General features: G+C 37.6%; 1 protein-coding gene across 1 annotated transcript in view; it reads left to right on the top strand.

The window, feature by feature from the left end:
* The first annotated feature begins 2,563 nt into the window (after positions 1 to 2,563).
* Positions 2,564 to 24,880, top strand: part of ANKRD13C (ankyrin repeat domain 13C) — an 83,461-nt gene continuing 61,144 nt past the window's right edge. The window contains exon 1 of the mRNA XM_012787961.2: positions 2,564 to 3,607. Within this exon, the coding sequence (XP_012643415.2) occupies positions 3,163 to 3,607 (445 nt within the window). The 5' untranslated portion in view covers positions 2,564 to 3,162. The remainder of the gene's footprint in view (positions 3,608 to 24,880) is intronic.

Here is a 24,880-nt window from a genome sequence, read left to right as displayed (position 1 = left end):
ATGTGCTTGGAACAATGCCTAACACATGGTAAGCTCTCAAAAAATGGTAGTTATTTTTATAATAATTATTATTACATATAATGTCTTTTTCCCCTTGCCTATTTGGCCGACTTGTATACTGTCTTTAAAACCTGGTTCAGACATTACCTCTTCCAGAAAGATTTCCTAATCACCTGATTTCCATTTCCTCCAGATATAATTAATAACTTCTTATTCTGTATAATATTGGGATCTTATATAATTGCAATTCTTATGTTTTTAACAATGTATTGCAATTATATTTGGTCGTTTTTCCTTTTTATACTGTAAGCCCTTAAAAATAGGGCTGAATATTATTTTTTATGTCTATGGTGTTTGATTTTACTGGAGGGACACTTACACATTTTCGCATTCATCCATCGGTTGCAGCCACTAGTAAAGTGCTTTTAAATTCTGGATCTAGAGATAAGATACTTCACAAGTATAATGGTAGAATATTTGGTGTAAGTTTTTGATAATAATAGGTTGCTGGATACGTTTCCTCCTAAACACACCTTTTAAATATTGTTGTTTTCAAAGTTTTGTTCCACTGGACCTTCTTAATTTCTTACTCTACATACTCTTCTTTGGGGAGCTAAGCCACTTCTGGGGCATCAATTACTATATAATGATAACTCCTGAATCTACCCTACACTCAGTTACCTGTCTCCTAAGGTTCATTTCAAAATAACCAAAATGTACACCATATAACTCTTTTTGGATAAGCAACATGAACTTCAACTGAAACCGTTTCCAGCCTTACTCTTACCAACTTGTTTTATGCTTTCATCATCTTACTTGTACAATTCTTTAAAAAATCAATAAGGAATTTTTAAAACTCCAGAAAATATATGATTTAGCAATTCCATCTTCCAGAGATAACTACTGTTCACTCTGTGTGATATATATATTCTACTGGACTTTAGCATGCATATATTAACATGCTTACTATTTGATTTAGTTTCCTTGTGTTTGGTGTAGTTCCCTTGTACAGTAATCTGTTTTTTTTTTTTTTTTTTTTTTTTTTTTTGAGACAGAGTCTCGCTTTGTTGCCTAGGCTAGAGTGAGTGCCGTGGCGTCAGCCTAGCTCACAGCAACCTCAAACTCCTGGGCTCAAGGGATCCTCCTGCCTCAGCCTCCCGAGTAGCTGGGACTACAGGCATTTGCCACCATGCCCGGCTGATTTTTATATATATATATATTAGTTGGCCAATTAATTTCTTTCTATTTTTATGGTAGAGACGGGGTCTCGCTCAGGCTGGTTTTGAACTCCTGACCTTGAGCAATCCGCCCGCCTCGGCCTCCCAAAGTGCTAGGATTACAGGCGTGAGCCACCGCGCCCGGCCCAGTAATCTGTTTTTGATACATAATTTTCTAAAGTATGAGAGAGTGAATTTTCTTAAAAGGCAATCTCATCATGCTATTCCCCTGTTTAAAATCCCTAAAAAGTTATGCATTTTTTTGTAGACTAAAACTTAAACTTTTAAGTTGACATACAAAGGCCTGCATGATTTGGCCTTTTCTATCCCTCTAGCCCGGAGTCAGACTTGATTGTGCCATGTTCTAGCATTGAGAAATTGGGCAAGTTTTTCCAGCTGTCAAGTGAAGATAATAATGCTTATCAGAGGAGCTAACACCATATAAAGTGCCAAGCATACTGCCTGCCTGGCTTAGAGTTAACAATACATATTGCTATTGTGGAAGAACAAAATGTTATTGTATATATGTGTTCAGTCTCTGCTGCTTTCTCAGGAGGATCCTTTGAATTGTTCATTGGATATATATATGTTTGTTATTATATATGTATGTCTTGTATGTGTTGCACGTATGGGTGTATATGTTATTGTATATATGTGTTCAGTCTCTACTGCTTTCTCAGGAGTATGCTTTGAGGTGCTGATTGGGTAATGTTTTCACATAAATGGAACTAACTCCTCCTCCAACAAAGAAATTAAGAGAGAAAAGGGAGATAAATGGGTGAAGTTCTTTAGGATGTTTTGCTAACCCCCTCCACTACTCCCCCCACCCCCGTGCCCTGCAGCTTTAGTTACTTTGTCAACGTTTTATTGTTGGAAGATTTACAATACTTTAGAATTTGACAGTAGGCTGAGTTTGGCCATGAACTAATCCACTGATATTCCAGTTACTCAATTATTTGCCCTCCTTCAGTGTCCACCCCGCCCCCTGTGCTTTAACTCTGACGTCTGACCGAAATTCGTCTAACAAATATTTGAGTGACCTCCTCTCTTTCCGTTTTCTGAACCCATCATTTTCCAAGGTCAGCCCCTAAACTCTTCTGTGATGACTTTTCTGACACCTCAACATTAAAATTTACCCCTCCCTTTTTTTGTGCTACCCAGCTTCCCGCCTTTGCTTTTTCGTTGCTCAGTTGGATATTGTACTCAGTTGTTTGACTGTCAACCCTCTGGAGTTGCGCTTTATAAATCTACTAGATGCTTAGTAAATGTTTATTGAATGAGTGTTCTGCGCATCTCAGTGACATCACATCCCGCGTGCAGTGGCGTCATTCTGCACTTCTCTGCGGGAGGCTCAGAGGTCGGAGGGTTTAAGTGATTGTTTATAACGTGCACTGAACGTCTCCAACACAGCTAAGATTTCAGACCGCCCACAAGAAGTGTTGCCTGTGTGAGTACTGTGTCTTGACCAGCTAGCTCCAAGACGCCAGCCTCTAGCGGAAACACGCTGCCTGGGAGGCGCCGGCGCCCAGAGACTCTGGGAAAAGAAGGTGCGAGGGAAGGAGCGGGCAGCTCAGTTATCGCGGTGTTTCCTCCCTCTTCGCTCCCGGGGGAGCTCTCGCGAGAGGAGCAAGGGGAAGATGGCCGTGCCCTGTTTTTCGGTGTGAGGCAGTGGAGGTAGTGGTTGTGGCAGCGGGACTGGGATTCTAGTGTCGTGGGCACCTGAGCTCTAGCTCCCCCCAGCGAGCGTGCGTCCCTTCGGGCCTAGGCGAGAGCCAGCTCTTCTTCCTCCGGGAGATGCGTTTGTCCCGGGCTCGGAGGTGCTCTGGGAGTTCATGCTGCGCTGGAGGCTCCTGGCCACCGCTCTAATCGCCTTGTGCCGCCGCAGCGCCTGCTCCGTCGCCGGCGGTGAGCCTCCCGGATCCCCCCCCCGCCCCTGGCGGCGGCGATGACCGGAGAGAAGATCCGTTCACTGCGGAGGGACCACAAGCCCAGCAAAGAAGAGGGGGACCTGCTGGAGCCCGGGGATGAGGAAGCGGCGGCTGCCCTCGGCGGCACCTTTACCGGAGGCAGGATCGGCACAGGCAGCAGCGGCAAGGGCGGCAAAGCCTGTCATAAGCTCTTCAGTAACCATCACCACCGGCTGCAGCTGAAGGCAGCTCCGGCCTCCTCCAATCCCCACGGCGCCCCGGCCCTGCCGCTGCACAATTCCTCCGTGACTACCACCTCCCAGTCCCCGGCTGTTCTAGCCGGCACCAACCCCGTTGCTGTCGTCGCAGATGGAGGCAGTTGCCCCGCACACTACCCGGTACACGAGTGCGTCTTCAAGGGAGATGTAAGGAGACTGTCCTCTCTCATCCGCACGCACAATATCGGGCAGAAAGATAATCACGGTGAGGAGTGCTAGCCCTTCTTTACCTCCTTCCCTGAGCCTCGGATGTACCTCCCCAGGTCTCTGGAATCCTTGGCTCCCCTCGAGCAAGAGCCTTCTTTCCTCTCCTTTGACCATTAGCCGCGCCAAATGCCGGTAAATCATGGTCAATTTAGCAGTAGCATGCGAGTGATCAGGTGGTTGGTTTGTGTGGGTGCAAAGGAATGTTTCCTCCTTGCCCACTTCAAAGTTTCCTGTGAGAAGCTGTTTTGTTTATCTTTGAACAGGCTTTCAGTGTGCTGATTCTGGACTGTCAGAAATTTTAGATTACCTCTTAGCCAATCTGGCCTTTTTATTTTGTTTATGGAAGTATATGTTTTTTGTTTCTCTCTCTTCCACCTTGAGTTCTTTATTTTTGAACATATAAATTGCTCGCCTCCCTTCATTATACCAATTTGGCTGCAACAGGTTGTGATTTCTACCTGCCGTCAGGTTGTCTTTCTCCTTTTTGTCCGCTTCCGGGAGACTTTCAATGCTTTGATTTCTGAAAGCCACACAGTAGAAATTTGTTGGCATTTGATACCTCGAACAATTAAGATGACTTCTCAATAGCTAATTTTTGTTGGAGTAGAGATTTGATCTTTTGCTTGTTTTATGTGGATAATTGCTAATAGTAATGGCTCATCCTGATGATTGTGACTAAAGATAGTACTATGATTTTTCATAGTAATCTCATTATAGCCTATATGAGAAAGTATAGTATATTTGTTATTGAAGGACTGTATTTCTACTTTTCACCTTAGCTGAATTTTTTTCTTTCATTTTAAAAAATAATGTGATTGGCCGGGCGCGGTGGCTCACGCCTGTAATCCTAGCACTCTGGGAGGCCCAGGCGGGCGGATTGCTCGAGGTTGGGAGTTCGAAACCATCCTGAGCGAGACCCCGTCTCTACTAAAAATAGAAAGAAATTAATTGACCAACTAAAAAATATATATATACAAAAAATTAGCCGGGCATGGTGGCGCATGCCTGTAGTCCCAGCTACTTGGGAGGCTGAGGCAGGAGGATCGCTTGAGCCCAGGAGTTTGAGGTTGCTGTGAGCTACGTTGACTCCACGGCACTCACTCTAGCCAGGGCAACAAAAGTGAGACTCTGTCTCAAAAAAAAAATAATAATGTGATTGAGTTGATTTTTAAGCAACAGTAAATTTATTAATGAAAACTAGTGTAAACACTGACGTTTTTAACATTTACTGTTATAGGCCATTTTAAACTGGGTAGTTGAAAATGTTGATCACTCCGCTTTTCACTTAAGACAATTATGGTATACATCCAGTTAGAACACACTCAACTAACTGTGCTCCAGATGATGTGCACATGAATGAAATACTTGCCTGTGGAATAAGCTCTCTTAATTCCATTGGACTCTAGGCTTCTTACCTAAAATTAGGACAAAAATTAAGATTAAAACAGTAAGGTTTCTGTTGGTTGTATAATTCTCTAACTACACTTGTTTTTTAAATTTATAATATTGTAGTTGCAATAATATCACCACCTGTCATTTATCATAAACCATATTCCCAAAAAAGGACCTTAAAGCTGCACCCAGTTTTCCATTTCTATGTTTAATTTATTTAATCAATTTACTGTTGTAACAAACATGTTGTTTGTTGATGGTAATTATATTCTACTCCTTTGGAAAACAGTTGTTAGTGGGAGATAGATTGTAGCCTCAGTTTATTAGTCAATTATTAGGAAGTTTTTCACATTTGTTCTTCATAGTAGCTACAGTTATATTACCTTGAAATACCCCTGAGACAGATAAAAGGTTGCTTTTGAGAGTTAACTTCCTTTAAAAGAAGAGATGGATGATTATCACAGAAGGTACTGACTCAATTGCAGGGTTGTTTAATCCAACATTTAGGAGTATTTTTTAAAGGAACTTTTGTATTGTGTTTAGCTGCCCTCATATTGTTGATATTTCTGATGAATATAACCAGTGGTTCACATACCTGTGGAAAATGCAATGTTTTCCTCCCTGCAATATATTCATTCTAATCTCTTGCAGTGAAGTTTCTATTTAATGTACTGCTTCTTTAGTTCCTTTTTTTCTCCGTTAGCTTCTTAATTTCCCTATTACATTATTTCATTATTACTTGCACTAATGATATTTTACCTAGATGCTTTATTTAGATTTTTAGGATATATCGCCTTTCAAATTATAAAAGATAAATGTTTTAAAAATCACTCAAACAAAAGTGATCTAATATTGTTGGATTGTTATAACATGATAGGTGCATAGCAGAATCATACAGTCATCCAGGTGCATGGCAGAGTCATACAATTATGCCATGTATCACATAGTTTTATATTTACTGTAGGGATTCCTTTCACAACCTGATGATGATGATAGTAATTATTGTTGTTATAGATAAAATTTATTGAGTGCGTCAGCGGAGTGCTAAGTGTTTGCATTAGCATTACACATTATAACATTTAATCCTCACAACTGCCCTGCAAAACAGATGGTTTTATGCTAATTTTAAAGGTGAGAAAAATGAAGCCTAGAGAAGCAAGGAAACTTTGCTGAAGTTACATATTTAGTATAAGTCACAAAGCTAGGAATCAAACTAATAGCAAGGACTCCAAAGCTTATGATCATCCTCTTTGTAATTATTTCTATTGATTGGGACCCACTACATCGCAAGGAAGTGAATTCTAATAATGTGTATGTGGCAATTTATAAACAAATTTTTTTTTATATATTTCCGTATTTAGTCCTTCAAATAGCTTTGTACAGAGATTGTGACATTGGACAGCTCTCAGAGTTAAAAATACAGCCCAAATCTCTTACTCCTGTTTGTTATTTCTTTTTTATGTGATGACACAAATAAATGGGCTCCTTTATCCACCTGATAGCCCTTTAGATATTTGACAAGAGCTATCGTATTCCTCTTATCTTCAGGTTAAACATTTCTAACTTATGTATCCATTCCTCATATGACATGGTTTATAAAGTGTTTAAAATAGTCCCTGAGACAGTAAATTCTATATAAGTGGATTAGATAAGTAAATGAAACTTTGTCATTCTAGTTTGTTAATTCTTCCCTCAGAGCTGTCATCCCCAACCCACTGGCCATGGACCTCATCGGTATAGCTGTGCCGCCCACTTCCCCTACGCCCCCCTTCTCCCCCCTGCCCCTCAGTGAAATAATTGTCTTCCGTGAGAAACTGTGAGAAACTCGTCCCTAGTGCCAAAAAGGTTGGGAACTGCTGCCTTAGAGGATGGTGCCTAGAACTAACTCAGTGCTGGAGCCATATTAGCCTCATGAGCAATGACAACAATAAGGCTGTATTTATTGCTCTAAAGCAGCACACAGTTATGCAGTTAAGCACCATAGAGGTTGCTAATTTTTTGACATTTTTTTCTCAAGTTATCTGCTCTCTTTCCATTCTATCCCTTCTTATGTTTATTTTTTAATCTCAGTACAGGACTTTAGATCTATTAAATTTTATTTTGTTAATCTTAGTCTTTTATTTTAGCTGGAGAGCTTGTTGAATCCTAATTTGTTCACTGTTTAGTTCACTATGCATTATTAGCTCTTACAGTTTTCACTGATATCTGCTTTGGTAAACTTTTTTGGGGGTGTTGGTGTGTTTGTGTTTGCAAATTATTGACTTTGATTGAATAGGAGCAAAGATAGAGTTTTTTCTTTTGTGGTGAAATGTTGGTTGAGTAGGAATTGCTTTTTTTGAGCCATCAATTATTTTGAGGAATATATTGTATTCTGGATCCAAACATATCTCGTGAAGTATAGGTTAAATACAGTAATAGCTGCTAAAAATCATATATATACTGCATTCAGAGATGCCAATGATTATAACTCATGACTTATTTAAAACAGCTCTTTTTGAGTGGGGAAAAGAAATAGTATATTAAAAGTATACAAAATTGTTAAACTTTGTATCTTTAGTTATTTGCCACTTTTTTCTTAGTATAAAATTAAAGATTGAATCTAAGCCTTTTTTCGCATTCTGAATGTAAAGATTTTTCTGAATCACTTTTTACCATTGGTAGTTTGGCAAAGCATCATGGTGACATGCCATTTTTTATAATTGATAATAATGATTTTGCTTTTTTAAAACACATTTAGAATTGAAATGATATGAAACATATAGAAGACTTTCTTGGTTTTGACTGAACTCCCTATTTGTTAAACTTGTAATTTGTGTTTTCCCTGAGTTAAATATCCTTAAGAAGTTAAGCAGCTTCTCTTGGATGCTAATGAGAAGCATTTATGTGCCAGAGTAATGAAAGTTGTGGATATATTGACGTGCTCAAACCAGCCTTTCCTAGATTTAAAAAATTTCTGATTTATTTTGAGAGATCTGGCAGTTTCTACTGCCTTTAATTACATTGCCTGGCATGTGACAAGCCATCTTCTCTATATACAGTTAATTTTTATTTTTACGAAGTTGTGATATGTTCTTGAAGCTATTTCACACAATGACTAAAGATTTCAAATTTAAGTTAAAATTCAATCAAGAGTATTCCTGCTAATGCAGGTAACTCAATGCAGTGACAATGAAGTGGTTCACATGTATAACATCTCTGCTTGGTGGCTGGTGGATTTCTTCAGCCAGAGATTTTTTTAAAATTCTAATTTCAGAAAGATTAAAAATGCATTTGAGAATTGAGACAGGATAATCTGGTGACCATGCGATATGTTTATTTTGGCTTATTCTATATAAATCTTTTTGATATTTTTCTGCTTTGTTTTTGTCACTAAAATCTTAGAGATGGGTGATGCAAATGAATAAAGTGTAATGAGTCTCTTTGGGAAGAGGCAACTATAAGCTAAGCTCTGCATGGCAAAGAAAATCTTGAATTAACCCTCTGGTGAACAGTTTTAGCCAGGAGAGGGTTAATGTGACATGTCTTTAAAAAATATTAGTAGTTTTTATATTTGTTTGCTTTATGTTTATAGTCTTCCCAAAACTTTGTTTTTGTAAGATCTCAGTTTCTTTTAGGAAAAAAGTAGTGTCTAGAAGTTCAAGATTTTAGCACATTAAAAGTGTGTTATACACCTTCAGTTGCTGTAAGGGAGATTTGACAGTGAAATCTGTTACTCCATTGATTTACCAGAGTTGATTTAGTTGATCATGATTAGATGAATATGATCTTCCTCCTATCTCCTCTTTCTTCCCCATGTGCATCTCCAACAAAGTGGGTCTGTCTTTAGGTTAAGTGGCTATGTTTCCTAATGGTATTGGCATTAGCACTATAGGACTTGATTCACCACTAACAAATGTGATATGAGCATGTCTGTATAGCACTTCCTAATAGGGAGTGAGGAGCCTCTTTTACCCTTTCCAGCACTGAGCTGCAATAGGTGTAGGAATTCTGACCCTCCAATTGTGGCAAAAATGGTAGCAGAAATGGACAGTTATTAGTGATGTTGGGTCCTGGGCATCCTTAATGAGGGAGGAGAATTCTAGAAGAGTCATTGGAGAATTGAGTTTTGGATAGTGTAGCTGCCACAGGTAATGTCATTCTTCAGTCATAGCAATTTACCTTAATTCACAGTACAATGTAATTGTCAGGATGCTTTGGGTTCTAGAAAATGAGTGTAGTTCTTAGAGAATTGGATGGGACTGGGCCAGATAAACAATATGTTCCTACACCATTTATTTCCTTGAGGGAAAGATCATAGATCAGTTTTAGAGCAAGACTGAAGTATGTAAAGTGGGGGTAGGAAAAAGGGAAAAGATCTTTTGCTATCTCTATATTTGGAATCAGATCTGAGTTTGAGACCATGCTTCTCTTTGAACTGGTTTTTATGACATGCTACTTACTGAACCTCTGAAATAAGTAAATATAATAATATCTGTCTCTTGAGGCATTATAGTTTCAAATGGGAGAATGGACTTGAAAATATTTTAACTCTGAAGGCTCATATAATAGTAATACCAATTAATAATCAGTATCTTGTTCTCATTTTTGATATTTATTACTTTCCAGCAGAAGTCATTCTTACTTTTGAGGTTTAGATAGGACTTTAATTGAGGTTGTGTCTGATGCTTGAATTCATATTCCATGTCAGTCTACTAAAGCGTTAGGTTTATCTGACTCTCCTATAAGTCCCCTTTAGTCTACTACTAGTGTAACTTAGTTCTTTGCATTTGGATTCTTGGCTGCAGATATCTGTCAGGCAGTTACTGCATGCTCTCCCTTTTAAGCACTATACTGAATTCTGTAAAAGGATCTGTGCTATGTAACTTATCCTGTTTTGTATACATATCCTTTGGTTTTCATAGATTGTCCTGGGGTCCATTGTCCCTGCATTGTCCTAGGGTGAAATGCTTTTTGGAAAGTAAAAACAGATTTTGACACTGCCCTTCCGGTTCTTTATAGTTTCTTTTTTCTTTTGTTGGTTCATTCATTCATTCAACAGATATATACTAAGCTCCTAATAATATATGATATACAGTGTTTTAGGTGCTAGGGTTACAACAGTGAACAACAACTGACAAAGTTCCTGTTCTCATGGAGCTCACATTCTAATGGGAGAGACAAACAATAAATAAACTAATAAATATATGGTATTACTGATAATGATAAGGGATTTTTGTTTGTTTGTTTTTGTTGCCTGGGCATGAGGATCTGATGTCATCATAGCTCATCATCACCTCAAACTCCTGGGCTAAGCAATCCTCCTTCCTGAGTAGCTGGGACTACAGGTGTGTGACACCACGACTGGCTAATTTGTCTATATTTTTGTAGAGAAGGGGTCTTACTATGATGCTGGTCTCAAACTCCTGAGTTCAAGTGATCCTCCTGCCTTGGCCTCCCAAAGTGCTAGGATTACAGGTGTGAGCTACCATGCCCAACCTTGATAAGTATTAAAGAGTAAAGTAAAGCAAAGTGAGGAGGAGGAGAGAGAGAGAGAGCGTGAGCGAGTGAGTGTGAGAGAGCGAGCTGGGAGTATGGGGAAGTAGTAATTATTTCATTTTAGTCAGGGTCAGGAAAGATGAGTAAAAGAAATGTAAGCAGTTACCTCAAGAAAATTAGGGAGCAGATACCGGCAGAACTGAATTTCAAGCAGAAAATAGCAAATGCAAAGGTAGCACTTTCTGGGAATAGGAAGAAGGTAAATGTGGCTGGCACAAAGTGAGCAAGGGAAGAGTGATAGGATATGTGAGATTCAAGAGGTAGTTGGGGTTGTAAGCATATAGAACTTCTGTAGACCATTGTTAAGGATTTTGGCTTTTACAGGGAACAACATGGAAAGCTATCAGAGGGTTTTTTTTTTTGTTTTTTTTTTTGAGACAGAGTCTCACTTTGTTGCCCAGGCTAGAGTGAGTGCCGTGGCGTCAGCCTGGCTCACAGCAACCTCAATCTCTGGGGCTCAGCGATCCTACTGCCTCAGCCTCCCGAGTAGCTGGGACTACAGGCATGCGCCACCATGCCCAGCTAATTTTTTGTATATATATTTTAGTTGGTCAATTAATTTATTTCTATTTTTGGTAGAGACGGGGTCTCACTCAGGCTGGTTTCGAACTCCTGACCTTGAGCAATCCGCCCGCCTCGGCCTCCCAAAGTGCTAGGATTACAGGCGTGAGCCACCGCGCCCGGCCTATCAAGAGGGTTTTGAGGAGGGGAGTGACACCAATTTTAAAAGGCTCATTCTGGTGGCTATGTGAAGCAGAAACTTGGGTGGGCAGGGGTTAGTGTGGGTAACTGGAAGTGATAGGAAGATAGAGGTAGTAGGAGTTGATGATAGTTTGGATGTAAGATCGTGTGTGTGTGAATTTTAATAGTATAGTACCATTTTGAGATCAAATGCAGAAATTCTCCCTTTTTACTTCTTGCTTGGTTGGTGACTTGAAGATGTCTGTAGAACGTGGAGCTATGTTGATTCTAGTACTTGTAATTTCCTGCTTTGCTCTATGATTAAGGCATGCATGAAGTAAAAACTTTGTAACAATATCAAGTTATTGCATGCCTTTTTCACTGTGCTGACATTTTCACTGATGGTACAAAGGCAATGGTGAGTAAATTTGTTGCCACTTTAGAACAAGTTAGGGCACAAAACTATGTAGTAGTCATTGTATTATTCATTGCCACGCACTTACAATAAAAATTTTTTAATAATAAAATTAAAATGCCAATTTTACTTACAGTTTTGGTGAAGCTGTAAAATGGTGAATTTTATTAAATCTTAATCTTGAGTACAAGCCTTTTTGGTATTCTTCGTAATATGGGGATTGTGAATGATGCTCTTCTGTTGCACAATCTGAAGAGTAAGTAAGGGAAAACATTTGTGAAATGGAGTTGTAAGCTGAACTAGCCTCTTTTTTTCATAGAACATCATTTTTACTTGAAAGAACAGCTTAGAGACAAACTAGGGTTATTATAATTTGGATGTTTGACAAACATTTGCTGGAAAATGAATGAAGTAAGCATATGACTTCAAAGAAGACAAGTGACAGTACTTGTTGCCAATGAAAAAATTCATCCTTTCAAATGAGAATTAGAAATTTGGAGAACTTTTCTCTGCCTTGGTAAGCTTGATGGGTTCCCAGTACTTAAAAGATTGTTCTGGTCAGATTGGAAGTAATATTAACAAATGTGATTTTTTTTGGCTATTGTATAGTGAAATGTGACAACGTTTGGAAGATCTGCGTAACTTGGTCAATCAATGTTTTTTGAATGATCAATGCATAATGTTACAAACATGCATCAGCAAAAGATCCATTCAAAATGTAAGAGAGACCAGTGTATTTCAGATTAACACAGTACAGAAAGCTTGTTGTTATGGTTTTACATTTCATATTGCAACTATTAAGAAATGACCACTTACTTAATTTTGGTGTAGATTTAAAGAATGTTCCTAACTATCTGAAAAGGCTATTAAAATCCACCTATGAATGTGTGGGAAGCTGGATTTTCTTCATATACTTCAAAACACTTTATACCTAATGATTAATTGTAGAAGCAGATATAAAAATCCAGCTGTTTTCTATTAAGCCAGAGAGTAAAGAAATTTATTTGTCTTTAATTAAAGAATTTAAAATAGTACTGCTCGGGCAAAGTAGACTCTCTTTCCTTCCTCCTCAAACCACTTGTCCCTGTTCTTCAATTCAGCCTCCTGGACAAGTCGTCCAGCTTCTTGGATTCAGCCTTGTGGACTCCTGGCCCAGCTTTTGGTGATAACGTATGACTTCATCATTCAAGTTAAAATTAATTTCTTTGAGGCTTCAAAACTCTATACTGAATATTTGTCAAGTTCTCCTGTGAATCCAAAGACGACAACACTTACTCAACCATGTTATGTTCAAGTTACTGTATTGCAAGCACCATTGATTTTATCCAGTACTAGGTTTGTGTTTGAAATCCCTGTACATGAGATGGATCCTAAAAACAAGGCCACAAAAACTGACAATCTTACCTTAGATAATATTTCAAAACAAGATGTGCAATGGATTTTGGATATTAGAAATACTGGCAAACTTTTCAAAGATGGCACATTCAAGTTTAGTATACTGACTGGGACTCTGAAACCACATGAAAAGTGTAGTATTCCTATAAGTTTCTGTCCAAAATATCCTAAAAAATACACGGTTGATATTCCTATACGCTTAAATGATAATCCAGTTTGCTATCAGATCTTACATCTGACTGGAGAGGTAAAATCGCCCAAGTTACTGTTTGACCCTCCATTTATATTTTTCGCTCCTGTTCCTTTGGATATAACAACTGTGATGGATATCAACATTTTACTTCAAAACTATTTCAGAAGTTCAACTCTACATGTTCAGATTCCTGCAGCCAGGCTTCTTGATGGTGATGAAATTCATCCTCTTTCTGTGAAGTTTCCAAAAGACAGAGTCATCACAGGCTCTCCCAGTGGAATTAATGATATGCTCACCTGCCACCTCAGCTTCAAATCATCTAAACCTGTGTCATTTTTCACCAGTCTCCTTTTCTGTGATGACAGAAATAACTTGTAAGATATTTAAATATAGATTCCTTTATATCTGACATTGAAGAATAATAGGTTTATATCCTGCACCATTGTAAAATGTTAAAAGGAGAGAAAGACATCTAATGTCATGACTTTGGTCATAAAGGTTTTTTAAAGTTCCAAAATGCAAGTTCGCTCTCACAAGAAACAGTGTAATAGTGATTACCAGCATATACTAGTATGGAGCCTTGCTGGCTGGGGTCAAATTCTGGTTTTAATAACTTTACTTTTAAGCCTTTCAGTTTCCTCATCCATGAAATGGAGATAATAGGAAAAGCTATCTCATGTGTCATCATGAGCAGTTCAATGAGTTAATAATTATGGAGTAATTGGACAAGAACTAATGCAAAGGAAATGTTCCCCACAACATGGCTTTGCTACCTGTTGCTTTAACAGGGTCAGGGATATTCAGATACACTTTGGTAAAACCATGTTTCTGGATGCCTTACGGACCAGAAATACCACTTTTGTTATGATATACTCTGAGATGATTTGACTAACCAAATGACAAGAGGCTAAAATATAGAACTATACAGTTTGTTAAAAAGGTTTACAGTGAGAAGTAACATTAGAGTGAAATGTATACCAAATTGGTGTTGGTGTATGTTCTCTGTGTTCATTTATTAACTTTTAGTTGGGTTGTTATTATATTGTATATTTGTAGTCAAAAAACTGATTTATGTGTTCAGAATTAGAAGTGAGAGAGAAAGATAGTATAAGAATGTTGCATTGTAGGCAAAGTGTGGCCATCTCTAGGACAAGATGCAAAAATTTAATGACATTGCTTTAGGCTGCTTTCATGCACCTAACTCTGTGCCTCTGTCCTAGAAGCCATTCTGTCTTTTTCTACATTATTGACCTTTTTCAAAAAGTGAAATTGTACTTCACTCCATTCAACAAATTCACACTTTGCCCAAAGCACTGTGTGGTGTGTACCTTTTAGGTCACCAATAAAAATCATGAATATCTTATCCACAATTATCTTAAAGCTAATGCAGGTTCAGGCCACATTAACAGAGTGAAAAAAGAAATAGTTTCACTAAATACTATGTAAACTAGATGGCTTCTGGGACTAGTGGTAAAATTGCCTCAGAGAGGTCATGAACAGACTTCATTGTGTCAATGTGTTGAAGTCTGGTCAGCAAGCAGGATGATAAGAAGACTTGAAAATATTCTTTAGAAGGTTTAAGGATGATGCATTTGATGGTTTTATTTTCTTTTTGATTTGTGTGTGCGCGCTTGTGTGTGTGCGTGTTTCCCAGCCTTGAGAGTTGTTTGCTCTTACCTGGAACTCCTCACCTTTTTTCTAAATATCTTCTTAGTACCTTACCTTGTACAAAACTCCATTTCAATCCTTAGCTGGTTTGTGATAAAGTAGAGACATTGGAACTAATTTAGAAACTTTACAAATCATAGATGAGCAGCAAAAGGCTTTTCCATGCATCCAGATAAACAAGGAACCAAGATCATGAGCATTCCCTGGAACCTTAATAGTGACAAATGCTTCTTCTAGTGCCTTGTTAACTCCCTATCTAGTTTCTCATTAGGAACATGACCAGATCCTCCTTCTCTTCTCAACTCTCCAAGACTTTCCTTACTTACTTCTCTGTTTAGGCATTCCACCTCTGATCTCATTGTGATAAATGAGCTCTTCCAGGAAGAAATTCCTTAAGGGTTTACCTTTCACTTCAGAATTTCTATGAAATAAATTAGACTCCTTTATTGTTTTTAATCTATTAGCTTATATTTATTGTAGGCAACCTATAGTGTACTGTGCTCAAGATTTTGGATAAGTACAGGGCCATTCCCTGATGGAGGTCAGTGTAGTAGGATATTTGCCCTAAGTTGAAGTGCTTATTTGCATCTGGTTTGTCCATATTGAAGCCCATGGGGCCAATTAAAAATAAAACATTGCGTTCTTCAAAAAATAAAATAAAATAGTACTGCTCTTCTCACTCATTGTTTTGAAAAATGCAGTTAATTTTTTCACAAAAATTATATATTAACATGTAATGGGTTTATTGTGGTTTTAAAATTAATAAGTAAAATTTTTCAATTTTCATTTCTAATATGGTAGCTATCAGTAGATATGTACATACAAAAGGTTTTGGGATCTTTAATAATTTTTAGGAATATAAAGGGGGTCCTAAGACCAAAAAGTTTCAAAACTATTGATATAGTAAAAAGAATATGGATTTTAGTGTCATGAACTCCTTCAATTTCTAGATGTGTAATTTTGAGAAGTAACTGTTTCAGCTTTATTTTTTTTACCTGTGAAATACAAATAATATTTGTTCCACAGGGTTATTGCACAAATTAAATGAGATAAGATATTAAGTATACAGCATAGTGCCCAGCACATTTACATGTCCATTAAATGCCAGCCATTCTGATGACTATTTGCATACTTCAAAAGTAAAGTGGTCTTAGTGTTACTGGAATGTTTTTCATTTCTTTGAGAAAACAGAATTAAATTTTCTTCACCAATTTAGAACCAAGACATCCAATTTCAGATTTAAAAACTACATTGTGAAAAGGTGATAGCAAAGGTTATTTTAAGTTTTTAGTGTCCTTTGTGTAATTAATTACCTTAAGCAGCAGATTGGGGACATAGAAAACTGAGGAGATGGAGGTAACTAGTACATTTGAGCACTTAGTTGATAATACACTTGGTTGATAAAGTAAATTCACTGTTAGCTGGATAATGATGTTGGTGATTGTTATTTTGCCATTTAAAATACTGGACTTGGACTGGGCATGGTGGCTCACACCTGTAATCCTAGCACTTTGGAAGGCTGAGGTGGGAGGATTGCTTGAATTGGTGTTTGAGACCAACCTGTGCAATAGCAAGACAATCCCCCACCCAGATCTGTCTTTACAAAAAGTTTAAAAATTAGCCAGGCTTGGTGGTGCACACCTGTAGTCCCAGCTGCCCAGGAGGCTGAGGCAGGAGGATCACTTGAACCCAGGAATTTGAGGTTGCAGTGAGCAATGATAACACCCCTGCACTCTAGCCTGGGTGACAGAGGAAGACCCTGTCTGTCTGTCATCTTGCTCACGTGCGCACTTGCGCTCCCTCTCCTTCCCCCCCTCCATATATATATAAGCAAAGCATGATATTTGGCGTCTTAGTAGTAGGTAGTTCTGATTATATTATCTGTAAAATGAGAAGGATTGGATTATTGAACTCAGTCATTTCTAGTTCATAAATCTTTTGATAATATAGTTAATAATTGAGACTTGTAATGGGAAATTTCATTTGCAACTTAAGTAGGTACTGATGCTTTTACCCTTTTTTCTGTATGTTCTTGGAGGGTTTAAGAAATTGCCTAGGAGCATGGACACACCTTGTTTATCTAGGTGCTCTGTCTATACCAGGGTCCTCAAACTTTTTAAACAGGGGGCCAGTTCACTGTCCCTCAGACCGTTGGAGGGGTGGATTATAGTTTTAAAAAAACTATGAACAAATTCCTATGCACACTGCACATATCTTATTTTGAAGTAAAAAAACAAATGGGCAAAAACACCCGCATGTGGCCCGCTGGCCGCAGTTTGAGGATGCCTGGTCTAGACTCTGGTGGGCTCTCCTTAACATAAAACAAGTGTTTGAATAGGTATTATATTCACATGCTACAAAATTATTAAAAGGTGTAAAAGGATACATTGTAAAAAATAAAGTTTCACCTTCACCCTTGTTTCTACCCAGCCGGTTCCCCTCCTTGGTAGCAATTAGTATTATCAGTTTCCTTACCATTTCTTCCTTTACCATTTAGAGCATGGTACTTCTTTTTTCCCCTGAAACACAGAGAAATGAAGAAAGAAAACTTTTACTACCTTTTTTACTATTAGGACAAAAAGGAATATTCAGAAATTTATATATTTGATTATAATTATCTTTCTCCCTTTTTACTGCTAATTTATATATCCAGCCTAGACTTTTCCTTTGAGCTCCATATTTTGTATTCATCTCCACGTGGAATCTCAGAGATATTTCAATATTAACTTGTCCAAAATGGAGTTATCATTTTCTACCTCCTTCCTTTCTACCTGGCCACTTAGTCTTGTAAATTACATCAGTAACAATACAGTGGCTCAAGCCACAATCATTGTGATCATTCTTTGTCTCACCTGCTCCTACTCCCTATACATATCTAATTAACAAGTTATTTTGAATAGCCTATTTATGTCTTCATTGCCACCACTTTCAGACCAATCGATTTTTGTCATCTTTTTCCTGGAATATTACACCAGACTCATAACTACTCTCATGTCCCCCTCCACTCCATTTTCTGTCTAGTAACAAGAAGGATTTTAAATGTAATTTACATCCTGCCACTTTCCTGTTCTAGATACTTTAATGCCTTCCTCACTTAAAAGTTTAGATTATATTTCTTACTTTAATTACAGAGCTCTGTATGATCTGGATCTTGCCTACTTCTCCGATTTAATCTTATATAGATCTCTCTCTTTTTCTATGTTTTGACCATACTTGTTTTCTTTCAGTTGCATGAATATGCCAATATTTCTGCCCTTTGTAATGGTTTTCTTTTCATTCCATTCCTTGATTTCTTAGCTCCTGTTTATCTTTACGATCTCATTTTAAACATCTCTTTAAAGAGATTTTTCTAAAGTATCAGAAAGTATGTCTCCCTTTATTACTTTCGATCTTAACCATTTGTTAGTTTTCTTAATATTAATACCACCTTCTATTTTGCTTCATTTTATTTTGCATTTCTCTTACTCTCTTTTTTGAATATAAATTCCATGAGGGCAAGCATTATTTCTAGCTTGTTAGTGGTTCATTCTCTAGTGTCTAGTGCTATTCCTAGCACATAATAATGCTCAAGAAATGTTTATTGGTTGAAAGTAAATGGATTTTACTTCTGGGTAAGACAAAAGACAAATAGCAGAACCTACAAACCCCTCTCCTGACTGTACATTAAAATGAAGTCATGATTGTAGAATCAAGTGAACATAATAGATTATGAGAGAAATTTTTAATAACAGTAATGTAATGTGATTATATATGGAAAGTATATTGATGGCTAACAGGTATTCTATAATAGAAGTGAGACAGTATAAAGTAAAGCTCATACTGATTAGAGTAGGGGTCTTCAAACATTTAATTAAAGGGCAAGGTAGTAAATATTTTAGGCTTGCAGGCCATACTTTGTTTTATGAGAGCAGCTGTAAACAGTTCATAAAAGATCAGCATGTGGTTGTGTAACAGTAAAGTTTTATTTATGTCATGTGCTGACCCCTGAATTAGAGGATGAGAAAATTTCTGATATGGGAAACAGACAGCAGGAGCAAGTTTATGCCTTACAGCAAACCTACTTCTTCCTTTTGCCTTCATTTATTGATATTAGGACCCATAACAATAGAAAAAATAAAGCTGTTTCTAGTACCTTATTATGAGTGGAGAAATTAACACCAAGTAAGCAAGTGGACAAGAAAGCTTATTTTAGTCTGGAGCTGGACTCACCTGGTATTGGTTGTGGCAAAATAAGAGGCCCAATAAAAAGGCCTTTGTAGAGAATACTTTTGCTTTTTAAATTGTGGGATCCTGAATAAGTTTTCACTGCAATTCTAATAACCTGACCTATACTCCATGCCCCATGTATTTCCCTGGGGAATTCCTTGGGGAATCTGCTTGACCCCAGAGTTTAGACATTTTGGGCATGCTGCCTTCAGGAGAGAGGGACAAAGATGACCAGAGTGCTAGCTGTCCTTCATTCCGACTCTTAACTTCCCTCACCCTTCCCTCATCTACTGCTGCCGAGAGGGACGATTGAGCCAAGACTCCCAGAAGCAGCTGTTTCCCCTTTGTTGGTGTGGCTACCACACTGAGGCTTCCTTAGAGAGTGGCACTCATGCCTTTCTTCTTAAAGACCTGCTGCAGACCCAGGGGTACTTGGTCTGTGAGCTCCCTGCTTGCTGCCCCCCCCCCCCCCCCCCCCCCCGGTGCTGCTCGTGTGGCTGCTCCAGTAGAGCAAGACATACCCTGAAGCAGAAGGACATTAAATCTGCTTGACTGCTTTATAGGCAGCTTGGGACCAGCATGCTTCTCCCTAGCATGGTCATGGATTGAACTTGGGGGACCTAGAGACAGGCCTACAGGCTAGATCCCATACTCCCAGCACTTAATTGTATTGCCTGGAGACACGGAGGGGAGATTTGTGAACTCATCTTGGGAGGCAGAGGAGCAGTCATGGGCAAGACTGAGCGGAGAATGCAGCGTAGGTCTGAGCCCCAGCATGTGCGGAGCACCCCTTCACCCACAGGAAAGCTGTGCTGTTGGCATGGAGCAGGTTCCTGGACAGAGAAGCTCCCAGCCCACAGTGCCATTGCTGGTGAACTCTGCTAGTTTAAGCTCCTGCCTATGGTGAGACATTGGAAGGAGACTGGAGGGGTGAGAGGGAGAAGAACAAAACCCACTTCTGACAGCCAGATCATGAATCTCGGTTGTCCCTGACCCCACAAGCAGACTTTCTGGCTTTGTGGAGCTGCTTCAGCTCCTCCCTGGTGGCTTTCCCCTGTGGCCTGGGAGCAGACTCTTGAGCCCTGCAGAGACAGCTCCTTTACAGGCCTTTGTGGAGCCCGAAGGCAGGTTTACCTGACCCAGCTCCACCCAGCGTCAGTCCTCCACCCACCCCTACTATGGTGATGATTAAGGAGTGCCCTGGGAGCTCCAGGGCTCTGCCCACTGCTTGGGGCATTTAAGTGCTTCTCCCAAGGAGATAGAACCAGTCACAGGTCCCAGAAAAACAACACTGCAGCTGTTTCTTTCTGGTAATTGCCACCTACTGGCAGAGAGGACAAGTTGTACAACCCTTTACAGGATTTACTGACTCAATCATACAGTACTTGGCTGATTCTTACTTACAAGCACTACCACTGTCTCAGATTAAACTGCACATCCCAGTATAATTCATGCTGTTAAGACCCCAGGGCTGATGAAAAAGAAAGGATTTTAAAGACCTCCATCTTTGTTGATGAGAGAAGCCTTATCAACAAGAGACAGTGAATCTGCCCACACACTTAGCTCACCACTACAAATAACTAGCAACTGAGAAAACCAACACACTAAGGATATCTATAACCAAGGTCTCTATCCAGAACCTAGACCCCCCCATCAAAGCACCCACAAGAAAAGCCAAAGGTTCTTACCCAACATATGCTATAGACATACCCTTAAGAGTGAGGAGGGGGAAGCCCCATATAAACAAAAGAAAATCCAAAAACAAGAAGTGTCAGCTGCTCCAGATAAGAAGGAATCAGTGCAAAAACTCTGGAAGCATAAAAAAATCAGAGTGGAAGGACACCCCCAAAAGGACATACCAGCTTTCTAGCAATGGATCCTAACCAAAATGAAAATATTGAAATGACAGATAAAGAATTTCAAATATGGATTGTAAGGAAGTACAATGAATTACAAGAGAAAATGGAAAACTGAATCAAAAAACTCAGGAAAACAATTTGGGAAATGAATGAAGAATTTACTAAAGAGATATATATATATATATATATAAATACATACATACACACAACTATAAATTTTCTAGTTACCACATACAGAAAAATAAATGAGTAAAATTAATTTCAATAATTTATTTAATCCACTATATCAAAAACATCATTTCAATATAATCAATATAAAACATTGAGATATTTTACATTTTTGATTTTCAACTATCCACATTTCAAATGCACAGCAACTACATGTAGCTACTATATGGTGCTGTGCAGCTCTAGTATAGCTACTAAAATAAAAAATGCATACTTTCCACCCAATAGATAAAAAAACAAATGGAATTATAAAGATTATCTATCTAGAAGAAGGCAGGACAGATGAGAAAAAGGAATATAGAATAGCAGGGCAAATGGAAAACACAGTGAATGGTAGATTTAAACCCCAATATATTAGTAATATAATATATGAAACTGGATTAAAATTTTCAGTCAAAAGACATGTATTAATGTATGAGAAAACAGCTAACTACATGCAGTTGGAGACGTATCTGAAACATAATGATGTAGGTAAGTGAAAGGTAAAAGGATTGAAAAGTATATTCTATGAAAATACCAGTTCAAAAATGTAATTTGTAATTGTATTAATTACATTGTAATTGTATTAAAGGTGTAATTGTATTAATATCTGAATAGATTTTAAAGCAGAAAACACCATGTGAGAAAAAAGTGGATGTCTCATAATGAAAAATGGTTTCATTAAGAAAATACAAAGATTTTTAACCTGATTGTACTTGTTACCATAGCTCGAAAATATATCAGCATAAATTTCTAGAATACAAGAAGACATAGAAACTCCCATTTATATTGGGAAATTTTAACATTCATCTCTCTGTAACAAAATAAGCCAACAGCAACAAAACCAACAAGGATATAAATAATATGAACACAAACTGGATCTAGTAGATTTTTATGAGATGCTGCATCCAACAACTGTAGAATACATGTTTTTTCAAGGATACAGAAAGCATTCACAAAACTTGACCAGACTTGATCATGAAGTAAATCTCAGAATATTTCAGAGGACTAAAAGTACACTAAGTCTGTTTGCTGATCTCATTGCAAATAAGGTAGAAATTATTAATGAAATGATACTGATATATTGCCAGGAAAAAAGCTGAAAAATTAATCACCAAGCCTATTTTAAGAAATTAGAAAATTAACAACTTAATTTGCTTAATTTCCCAATTTGAGTTTATTTTACCCAACGAAAATAGAAGAAAGGAAATAATTAAAGAGCAGAAATTATTGAGTTAGAAAAATAAACAGCAACAAAGCCAAAACTTTTTGCTTTGAAAAGATAAATAAAATTAATAAACCTTATACTGATCAAGAAGGAAAAAGAGAAGGCACAAATAACAGATATTGGGAATAAAAAATGGAACATCAGTATAAAGTCTGATATCAGTATAAAAGGATATTATGAGAAAAATATATGCCAATAAATGAAAATAAATAGAATTCTAGAAAAATTTACTTTGTCAAAATTAACATAAAAAGGAATAAAACATAAGTATGCTGCAATTATTAAAGTGAGTGACTATAATAAAAATGTCTGTCAAAGGAAACTCTAGGCCCAGATAGTTCTACAAGTGTATTATTCTAAACATTAAGAAAATATAACACCAAAACTTTTCCAATTACTTAATTATGGAAACATTGACATTTGTAATTCTTTCCTAAGGTTAATACCTATTGCATTTTAATTTTCAGGATACTGTAACTATTGATATTATTAAGGTTAGTTGTTCTACACAGTTTTTTCTCATTCCTTTGTTTATGAGTACTTACTGATTGTTTTTGTCAATACGTTTGACTGAATGTCAGATGCTTTATGTGAAGCATTTGATGAAGAAAATATTTATTTGGTCATCCTGAGGTGAACATATAATGAAAGAGAAATATTTATCGCATAAAAATACGAGTATAGTTTAAAGTGAAAAGTGCTGCAGCAAATAGATATAGATGGGTTTGGGAGCAGAGCAGAGGGACATCTATTTGTCTAGGACAAGCCAGCAAAGACTTCACTGAAGAGGTGATGATGTTTAAGCTTACCCCTGAGAAGTAAATATTAATGTCAAACAAATAGAAGAGGAACATTTAGGAAGGGTTAATAACATGTTTAAAAGCATAAGAGCGTAGCCCACAGGAAAATTTATTGTATGTAGTTCAGGTGGGAGAAAGGATGAGGAAGAAAATAAGACATGAAAAGAAGTTAAGAACTTATTATCAAGAACCTTTTATACCATGTTAAAGATCAAATAGGGAACATTTCTAAGTCTTTTTAGTGGAAGTGTAATATGGTTAAGTTTTTTTTTTAAATCATTCCAGTATAGTTTTAGAAAAAGATTGAAATGGGGCAAGATTGGAGCAGGAAGACCATTAGAAGGTTGTTGCTGTAGATATTCAGGTAAAATAATGAAAACTTAAAATGGAAAAGGGCAATAGGAATTATAAGCCAGATGTGGTGGTTTATGCCTATAATCCCAGCACTTTGGGAAGTTGACACAGGAGGATCATTTGAGCCCAGGAGTTTGAGACCAGCCTAGCCAACATAATGGGACCATGTCTCTTCAAAAAAATTTAAAAATTAGCCAAATGTGGTGGTGTGTGCCTATAGTCATAACTATGGGAGGCTGAGGCAGGAAGATCTATTGAGTAGAGGAATTAGAGGTTGCAGTGAGCTATGGTCATGCCACTATTCAGCCTGGGCTGGGTGACAGAGCCAGGCCTTTGTCTCTTTAAAATAAAAAAAAGAAGAAGAATGATTGTCCAAAGTAAAGGCTTTGATTTTAGCATAGTTATTGGTGTTGAGCTTTTGTTTCTGGTACTAATTTGTCAACAAGTTTGTTTACTTTTTTTGGTCTTGGTAAATTGTCATGGAACGTGAGTGCAAATTTAGGAAGTTTAGTTCAGTATTTTGTAAAGAAGGAAGAGGACCTAATACTAGAACAGTCAAATTGGAAATTGATTCTTATTCATATATTTTTAAATCTTGTGTTATGCCGAAGGCTTTGAAGACACTAAATAGTTTATTAAAGGTGATCCACAGATGTTTCCTAATCTATCGGGGTGACTGTGTAAAATTTTCTTAAGCATTTTCATTTAGTGTTTCAACTGAATATAATGTTAGTAAGTAGTAGAAAAAATGTCCTTTAATGAGAGTTTCTAATGCAGAAAATTTAATTGAGAGCCCATAACCTTATAGGTCTTTTCTGGGAAAAGAAAAATTACAGATAGAGCTTTTGGGGAGCTGAGTGTTTCTTTAGTGTCTTTATGAGAAAGATAACTATTGAGACTCCTTTTTTTTTTTATATCTTTTTTCCTCCGCCACCGGCCCCCTGGGTGCCCGGGCACCGCCGCGATAAGAGACTCACTTCTTAAATAATGTTGTGAGCAAAACTTTTTTGGAGATGTTTTTCAATGTATAATTTTTAACAATGCATGTTACAGTGGTTGCCATATCTCAACTAGGAAAAATTCTGAAGTGTGAAAACTTGGAGTGTAAGTCCCATGTAAGCAGGAGATTCATTTATCTAGTTACTAATGGAAATGTGTACTTTCAATTCTTAATCTCTGACAAACATGATGTGAATTATATCCCTAAATCTGACATGTGTTTTTGGTCCCTGATTGTTAAGGTCAAGAGATTTACTGTAGGCCAGGAAGCATGGCTCACGCCTATAATCCTAGCTCTGGGAGGTGGAGGCTGGAAGATTACTTGAGCTCAGTGGTTCA

The sequence above is a fragment of the Microcebus murinus genome, chromosome 2 (assembly GCF_040939455.1).
Source record: "Microcebus murinus isolate Inina chromosome 2, M.murinus_Inina_mat1.0, whole genome shotgun sequence".
In the NCBI taxonomy this organism is placed as follows: domain Eukaryota; kingdom Metazoa; phylum Chordata; class Mammalia; order Primates; family Cheirogaleidae; genus Microcebus; species Microcebus murinus.
This window is presented reverse-complemented; position numbering and strand designations above follow the sequence as displayed.